Raw genomic sequence first — 9,202 nt, forward strand, 5'->3', positions numbered from 1 at the left:
AATCTAAGAATTATTCTAAAGACGTAATATTTCAATAAATCTCTGTTTAATATATAAATTACTCAACCTGATCATCTGAACAGTCTCTATAATTATTTACATCTAAGAGAAATACAGAGCAGAGCCAGTAAAACAGCTCACTTATTAAATATTTAAAAATGTCCTTTAGCTTTTACTTTACATTTATTTACATACATAAATCAAAGTGCATATATTTTATTTCTCAAAGTCTTAATGTGTTATTTTTTAAAGATTTTATTTACTGTGGTAAATTGCAAATAACCTGGCTGTAGTTTTTTTTTATTTGATTTTGTTCACATTCAGTTTGAACATTAAAGTGTGAACTTCCAATGACATAAAGCAACACAAAGCTGCATTTTGGTTAGTGCATAAATGAAGTAAATCCTGTAAGTTTCTGTTTGAATGAATGAAGACAGTATGATCTTTACAACAGTGATGAGTGTTAAATCAATTGCACAGAAAAAGTTTTGTTTCAGTCTGTTTTTCTTCGTCAGAGTTTCTATCACTGTCATTAAATTGTTTATGAATTACAGAAGTAAAGATACAGAAAATGTTAACAGCAATAATTGAATAAGGAACACAAAGGAATAAAATTCATGTGAGAAAATTTGAATTTCTGTTTTTGTACAAACTGCGTCTGTCTTAACTCTTTATGTATCGACCTGTTCCTAATCTAGGGTTTAAAATGAGGTTATCAGCACCAAATGTTTTAGTCCTAAATGTTTAAGTATCTAGACAGAAAGACCCTTTAATGACGCTGTCAGCCGGCTTAGTCAATGCATTGACCAAATGAGAAGCAGGATATGTCCTCTGCAGTTCCCTCTGCTGGCTGTTAGAAAGAATGCAGTTCTTCTTCAGTCCGCAGGGGTCTGACCCCAGAGAACTCAAAACAGAAACAGTGGCAGAAAAACAAAAAGCAGAAACATGCAGACACATCAACAGGCACAGACAACATTTTGCCAATCACTGAATATGATTTATTGATGATTTGATTTTTTTTGTCTCTAAGTGACACAAAGCAGTAAAAAGGCAATACATTAAAGCATCAGGGTTAAAAAAATAACTATTGAGAACGCATTTGTTGTAAGATTGCCATGAAAATAAATTTCATAGTTAAAAAAAACTTCTAACCCAATGCAAAAATTAAAAAAAGGAACAAACAAACAAAAAAACAGGTATGCTCAAATACAGATGATCATCCTGTTTAAAGACTGACTGAACATTAAAAACAGCTGCAGTTTACATTTATATTCTTTTATATGAAAAAATAAAATATAAATCAAATATGATAGATGGCGCAATATTCTTTAAGTGTGTCTAAAAAAAGGTGGAAGCAGTGTTGGATGACTTTTGATGCTGTCGCCGGTCCCACTGTCAGGGTTTCATCCCTTTCTGGCCCTCTTAGTGCTATAACAGTTGATACCATGTATCATTTCCTCTGCTGAGTCACATGACCAGCTGCACGGAACTCCTAATCAGTGTGTGACATCATCAGAGCACAGAGAGAATTCAAATTCACAAAAGGTTATGAACAACTCGTCAGAATTAGAATATTGACCAAATCTGTGTAAAAATATTATAACTTTGTTGGAAAATTTGTTGGGAATTCAACCAAGTCCTTTTTAAAGCTGTACGATATTTACTTTTTTGTCTAGTGGCCCAAATCTGCAGCCTTTATGGTCAGAAATAAAGAAACTCCATCTGTTTACATGGAGGGAGCTGAGAGCGTTCACCAACTTTGAGGGCTCGCCATTCAAAAACCGGGACCAAAATAACAACTTCCCACACAACCTTTGTAGAGCAGGGTCCAGTCTGTCATGTGAGCAAATTTCAAGCTGATGCCACTTGTGGTTTCGGAGGAGATAATTTTGGCAGAAAGGGTAAAAATGTGACAAATTCTTATTTTGAAAGGCAAATTGCCAGCTTCCTTTTTGAGATAGGCGAAAAGCACCTATTACCTTTTTTTGTGCGTCTCAATGAGACAGACACTTTGCCTTGGTTTCATCTCTCTGCAACATTCCTAGCCCCAGTTAGAGCCATTCTAGTGTGTTTTTGAGAGCTTTTCTGGCGCTAGAGAGCATACTATGGGATGTTGGGGGTCATTGTTTGGTATCATATGTAAATTTGGGGCGCTCATAATGTGTGTGCCAATTTTGGTGAGTTTTTGAGCATGTTTAGCAGGCCTAATAAGCGATTTACTGGAGTGTGGAAAAATAAGAAAGAAATGGACAGAATACAATAGTTCCCTCTTCCTTTGGCCGAGGACCTTAATAAAAACTCCTAAACTTAAACATTTGCTGATTCTACAAAGTTTTCTTCTTGTTTCTTTCAGCATAAAGCTTAAAAGCACACTAAATCACATAATATAGAAAACAGCATTTAGTTTATAAAGCATGAACTGTGCCAATGACATCTGCAGACATTTGTTGGAATGAAAGATTTCTTTCATTTTAACTCTTTGATCCATAAAAGACATGTCTCTACGTTCTGTCAGGGACTGAACTCATTTCTTCCAGCCTGGCTTAGCCTCATTTTTCTCTTCTTCAATGTACTCTGGGGTGGAGAGAGGATTTGGCCTCAGTGCGATCTCTTTGAGTCTGTTTAGACACTTGGTGGAGCCCTCCATCAGTTTCTCCACCTCAGCTTGCACAGCTTTATATTCAGCCTTCAGTTTCCCGATCAATGCCTCGACAGATGACTTGGCCTGTTTGGCTGAGTCGTACTTCTTTTTCAGTTCTTCAACAGTTTGTACCACAGTAACGTCCTTGTAGTCCCATTTGTACTTCTGAATAAAGTGAACACTCCAGATACACTTCCCTGGACACACAGTGCACTGTCCATCTGATCCCATGGCAGAACATTTTATTTTGTCTTTATCATCTGCATAGATACACGCATCATTGCAGGTGAAATTGCACTGCTGACAGTTGAGGAGATATTTTCCAGAGCCTGAAACATCGACCTGGATTGGCTTCTTGACAGTGACTTTAATTTTGAAGTTCTCATTTCTTCTCATCTCTGCTTCGTGCTCTTTCAGTTTCTCAGCTGTCTCTTTTATCTCTTTGAGCACGGCTAACCCCTTTTTCACCCGGATCTGCAGGCCTTCAACTGAGACTTCCAGCTGCTGTGTCTCTTTGAGGACCTCCTTTGTCATTGTCAAGCTTTTGGTTTGAATGGTGACTTCATAGGTTGGTCCAAGACCTACTGAGGTTACTGCTCCGCACCTGAACATGTACTCAGTGTCTGGACTCAGATCACCCACCTTCACTTCTTCAGCCTTGGATCCTGCCTGCTGTTTCCACTCTTCCTCTCCACTGACACAGTACCCAACAGAGTAGGAGGTGATGTCCTCTGATCCAGACTTTGGTGGATCAATCTTCAGAGTCACACTGTTGTGGTTTATGTCAGTGACTGTGACTGACTCGGGTTTTGAAGGTGGCTCAAAGTCCTCAGATACTGAAAAACCATCTTTGTAGAGGTAGATACTTGAACCTCTCTTTGCCTCATTTTTGATTCCAGTCATCAAGAACTTGATGTTCTTGCTCCCCTTGTTGGCCTCTGCAAAGTCACTGAAGATCTTTGCTTTTTTCCTCATCGAACTCATTTCGTCTCTTGAAGCGTACCACTGCTCCGTCTCCAGATCCTGAGTACGTGAATCTTGGAGGTTTTCTGGTTCTGGTGTTTTTCTTAAGTAGTTTGATAAAGCTGAGAGGAACGGCTCATCACTTCCCACTGAGGTGAAGACAAAACATAGAGCATGTTCTGTTTTTAGACTTTCTTTGTACAGCTCGTTTTGAGATGGTACAGTCTTGGTGTTTTTCATTGTGGTGGTCAAAGACATGATTGTGTGGATTTCTCTCTCTTTACAATCCATCCACTCATTCAGGCTTTCCCTGTTGAAAGGAGAGGAGTGTCTCTTCTTCAGGATCTCTGCGAGTACATCCTCCTCTTCTCCTCCTCCTCGGATTGATGGAAGTATCTTGGCCAGTGCTTGTTGAAATCCAAGTTTGAGCTCAGAGCACATGTCTTTAAAGGTTTTAATCTTTTTGCCAATCTGTGGGAACTGATGTACTATGGTGGTTTTTAAGGCATCGTTGCACCTCATTTCCAGCTCACTGAAGTCCTCCAGGACACTCTGAGATTGCTGAACTAATCCTAGACTTATCTCACGAACGAGTTTTGCAGCAGTAGAATCTATAGCTGTCAGTGGCAGCAGCCACACCTTCATTGGTATTGTGTTTTCTCCCTTTTCTCCCAGCAGCTCTGGCAGACTTTTGTAAACTTGTACTGCATCCTGAAAGGATACAGGATTCTTTTTAAGAGCAAAATCTCCATGGAATTTACAGGAGAACTCGTCTACATTTGCTGTGTTTTCCGTTTTCAGGGCACCCTCACCCTCTATATCAAAGATCTTTCCAATCACCCCCTTCAGGTTTCCTTCTATGTCCTGATGATCTTGGTCTTGAGAGACCTTACGGTCGAAGACAAAGAAGGCTTGTGCTCCATAAAGAATCGCTGTAACCACATGAGTCGCTATTCCTGTCTTAAAAACCTGTGGATGCTTCACATTTCCTGCTCCAAGATGATTCATTGACAGTTCCTGGAACCTTGTGGTTGTTTGGTACTTCAATGTTACCCTGGCTTGGTTTTTGGAAGTCTTGCTGTCATTCAGGTATTTGGCTGATCCTTCAACCTGTACCAGTCCAACCAAAAAACTTGCCCTCAGTGATGCTTTAACATTTAACACCGATGATTTGTCTTCGATTGATTCAGAGGCGACTATCTCAGACTCAGTGTTAGGTTTTGGTCTTTGTCTAGTATTCGCCTCCAGGTCATCACAGCCCCACAGCGTCATGCCTGCAAAAGAAAACAAGACATACTCTATTTTATGGTAAGACAGATTTTGTTTTCTTTTGGGTAGCACAATGAGGGCCCTGACATAGGTAGGGGGGCCTGGTTACATGCACTGTGACGACCCCCCCACCCCTGCCTGCCTGTTTCACTCTGGAGCTAGGAGGGGTTTCCTCTCTCCATATCTTACATAACTTAAGTATTTAGGTTAAATAAACAGCTTTTGATCTGTGTAGCCTTCCTCTGTTTATACCTGCCCTGTAACACACATCCTGAGCACTTATCCTTTGACTTTATTCTCTCCTTCAACAACTATGCTACAACAAGATTGTATTCCAGGTTATTATTCTTTAATAAAAATGTATTAAATGTAAAAAGGTGCAAACTTGTCACTCATAAAATATATTCCATTTTTTAAAATGGTTACTGGTGTTTACATATCTGTTTACATTGGGTTATTGCTAGTAAATAACTGCATGTCAACGTAGCTAGTGTTAATGAAAGATCTGATGCTGGTTTGAAAGTAAAGGGGAGCAACATCAAATAGAGATTTGATTTAGATTTTTTTTGTTCACTTATGATTCTAAGTTTACCTTTTTTCCCTCTTTCCTACGTACACAATGCTTCAAGTGGTTGTTGGGCTAGAGAGTGTGTTCACATAGTCACAATCAGAGGCTGTGGGTGTGTGCTGCTGCTGGCGCTGAGCCAAGGAGGAGGAGCCCAGTTTGAGTGTTGTGTTTACCAACCCTAATTAGAGGTCAGAAAAGCTCCAGCAACACTTGTAGTTTAGGAAACAACTTTATTTGACCAACGCATTTCGGCTTGTGGCCTTCATCAGGGTCATCAGAAATGAATTAAAAACAGCATTAAAAAAGGGTAGGGCTGGAATTGAACAGATAAGAAGAGACAAACATTTTCATGGATTGTCCAGTCATGTGAAGCTACATCTGATTCAGCCAATGGATTGACTGCAGGGGTGTGTCACTTTAGCCACTATGTGATTTTTGACCAGTGAGGTGCTGGTAGAGGGTGAGGGGAAATGTCCAAAGGGGAAGAATCATTGGCACCATTTGGTAGAGGGCTTGAGAGACAGCTTCAATTGGATGGTGCTGGCACTGGCAGCCATTTTAGAATGTTAATTGACCAGAGGATCTATTTAACATCATACATTAAAAAGGAACATAAAGAAAATTCATTTCTGATGACCCTGATGAAGGCCACAAGCCAAAACGCGTTGGTCAAATAAAGTTGTTTCCTAAACTACAAGTGTTGCTGGAGCTTTTCTGACCTCTAATTAGGGTTGGTAAACACAACACTCAAACTGGGCTCCTCCTCCTTGGCTCAGCGCCAGCAGCAGCACACACCCACAGCCTCTGATTGTGACTATGTGAACACACTCTGTAGCCCAGCAACCACTTGAAGCATTGTGTATGTAGGAAAGAGGGAAAAAAAGGTAAACTCAGAATCATAAGTGAACAAAAGAAATCTAAATCAAATCTCTATTTGGCGTTGCTCCCCTTTACTTTCAAACCAGCATCAGATCTTTCATTAACACTGGCTACGTTGACATGCAGTCATTAACTAGCAATAACCCAATGTAAACAGATATGTGAAGTGTTGCTGGAGCTTTTCTGACCTCTTTAAGACACTTTCTCTCCAAGCACCTTGGAAGTTGGTGAAGTTGTGCCGGGATTTTTTGACCTACCAACTCTAATAAGCAATTTTGTAAGTGTCATGGATACATTTCACTGAGTTGCCTCAGAAATGAATCCTTACCAGGGATGAGTGAGTCTTGGCGGCAGTCATACAGCATCCCCAGGCTGAATGGCCGGCCGAGTGCTGCCACCTCTACTGTCCTGCTGGACTCAAAATCCATCTCTGAATCTGGACCAAAGGAGAGATTGATGCAGATTGATGCTGGAGTTTAATCCTCCGAGTCTGTGATCAATGCTGCTCTCTGTGCAAAAATCTGTTCTGCATTAATGTGTGTTAGTAATATAAACATGGAGACCGCACTGTACCATAACTGACCCAAGTTTTTTTATATTATATTTGTGGTTTAGAATAGCAACATATTAACACATAACTGAATTAGATAAATCTAATTTGGCAGTATCAAGGCAACACTAGTTAAGATATGACCATTAAGGGTGAGCACAGTAAAATAAGGCTCTGTTAAGGTCCAAATATCAAATTAAAACTTTTTAATGAAGTTATAAAAACCATTGGAGATTGGAAGTTCAACCAGTTCAGCTCCCAAAGTCCACATGCTGTAGCGTCCTTTAGCAAGACCCTGAAACCTGAAATCACTCTGAACTAGGGTTGAAAATTTCTGGAATTTTCAAAGTTGGAACTTTTCAGAAACAAACAGGGAGTTATACTTACTACATTTACCTGATCATTGACATGTTTAAATATAAACTTCATTTAACAGTTTGGTAAGTTTTAAGCAGACATAGAGGCAAGCATTTCCAGTGCAATGTTTGTAAATGAATTTTCAGGAATTCCCCCTTTCTCAAAGTCAATTCCTTGTATGTTCAAATGTACTTGGCATTAAAACTTGATTCTGATTCCTAAGTCTGTCAGGAAATACTGACAGTTACATGACTAATGCTTATCATAAGTAAATATACATGCAAATATGCCAGATACAATATTTATAAATGACACAAATCAGTTTTTAGAAATGTAGGACTTCTGTGGTTTCTTTCACAGAACAACAAAGCAATCACATTTTTAGATAAATTCATTTCACTTGATGGCAAAAAAAACCCTGAAAAGGTCCAATATCCCCGAGCTTAAACACCCATGGAAACTTTCAGGAAGCTTAATTTAAATTTACCAGAAATTTCCCACCCCTTTGCAGCCCTGCTTTAAACTGAGTGTAAAACAAAATGACTGCCTCTAAAACAACATGTTAATATGTTTGCCTATAAGAGAGCTAACTCTCTGTAGTTACACCTTCATTAACTTTAACATTACTGTTTAATAATGTTACACTGTGTCTTCACATGGTTCAAACAACCTAAAGCTGATTCCATGATAATGTTACACAGAAAAACGGGTTCACACAACACAACATAAGGAATAAACATATGTGAGGGTACTTACAGTAGAGGTGTGTGTGATCCTCTGAGGCTGTGCTGAAGTTTCACACTTCATATCATCTCTGAGACAGAAACAATCCTCAATGTTTCTTTTTTTTTTTTTAAATCTTAAAAGAGGTGGTACAGAGGAGAAGTCGGCTGATTTCCCAGAAATGATATAACCACCTGTGACGTGCAGAATGTGCAGAGAGACAGTTGTACAGTGTGATTAAGAGAACTATTAAAATAGAATAATAAATCAAGAACACTCCTGTACTCTTCTATCAGGGTGGAACGATTTTGGCGAAGGTTTCAGTGTTTTTCATTGCTGAGAAACTCACCTCTGCCCTCTCTCACAAGCACCGTTTTCTGAGAACAAGCCTGCAGCAGGTCTGGCTGATCTTACCTCAGCTAAAATCTCACAAATATCAAATGAAATGGATATCTGTATGTTTAGCCTTTAAATTTGCCCTAACACACGCAGACAGAAAGCCTCTGATGATGCTGTGCCAGCTGGCTTAGTTTGGCTGAGGGAAATGCGTTGAACAATTGAGAAGCAGGATGTGTCCTCTGCAGTTTCCTCTGCTGTCGGTTGGAAAGAATGCAGTTCTTCCTAAATCTGTGGGCGTCTGACCCCGGAGAACTCAAAACAGAAACAGTGGCAGAAAAACAAAAAGCAGAAACATGCAGACACATCAACATCACAGACAACATTTTGACAATCACTGAATATGATTTATTGATGATTATTTGATTTTTTTGTCTCTAAGTGACACAAAGCAGTAAAAAGGCAAAACATTAAAGCGTCAGGGTTAAAAAATAACTACTGAGAACGCATTTGTTGTAAGATTGCCATGAAAATAAACTTGATGGTTAAAAAAAAAAAAAAAAAACTTCTTACCCAATGCAAAAATTAAAAAAAGAACAAAAAAAAAACAGGTATGCTCAAATACAGATGATCATCCTGTTTAAAGACTGACTGAACATTAAAAACAGCTGCAGTTTACATTTCTTTTTTTTTTATTTGAAAAAAAAATAAAATACAAAGAAAAACTCCTGAACTTAAACTTTTTTCTGATTCTACAAAGTTTTCTTCTTGTTGCTTTCAGCATAAAGTTTAAAAATAAACTAAATCACATAAAATATTAAACAGCAGTTTTTGAAGCATGGACTGTGCCAATTACATCCGCAGACATTTGTTGGTATGAAAGATTTTTTTCAGTTAAACTCTTTGATCCATAAAA

General features: G+C 38.8%; 1 protein-coding gene across 2 annotated transcripts; it reads right to left on the reverse strand.

The window, feature by feature from the left end:
* Positions 1-1,256: 1,256 nt before the first annotated feature.
* Positions 1,257-8,258, reverse strand: LOC141804022 (verrucotoxin subunit beta-like). 2 transcript variants are annotated; one of them, XM_074688225.1, is made up of 3 exons: positions 7,984-8,258; positions 6,649-6,756; positions 1,257-4,878 (listed from the first exon to the last, which is right to left on the reverse strand). In XM_074688225.1, the coding sequence occupies exons 2-3, from the start codon at positions 6,746-6,748 to the stop codon at positions 2,525-2,527; spliced, it is 2,454 nt and encodes an 817-aa protein (XP_074544326.1). In that variant the 5' UTR covers positions 6,749-6,756; positions 7,984-8,258; the 3' UTR covers positions 1,257-2,524. The 2 variants fall into 2 exon arrangements, with proteins under 2 accessions (XP_074544326.1, XP_074544325.1); XM_074688224.1 differs by having other exon boundaries at positions 1,257-4,902.
* Positions 8,259-9,202: the final 944 nt, after the last annotated feature.

The sequence above is a fragment of the Halichoeres trimaculatus genome, unplaced genomic scaffold (genome assembly GCF_033239565.1).
Source record: "Halichoeres trimaculatus isolate MK-OKI-2021-1 unplaced genomic scaffold, fHalTri1.1 fHalTri1_scaffold_15, whole genome shotgun sequence".
Lineage (NCBI taxonomy): Eukaryota > Metazoa > Chordata > Actinopteri > Labriformes > Labridae > Halichoeres > Halichoeres trimaculatus.

Bases quoted from the DNA above. Each gene is read 5' to 3' on its own strand.
- LOC141804022 (XM_074688224.1), bottom strand. From the start codon at position 6,748: ATGGATTTTGAGTCCAGCAGGACAGTAGAGGTGGCAGCACTCGGCCGG. The intron at 4,903-6,648 runs GTAAGGATTCAT...ACCATAAAATAG, and splicing joins CCAAGACTCACTCATCCCTG to AGTATGTCTTGTTTTCTTTT.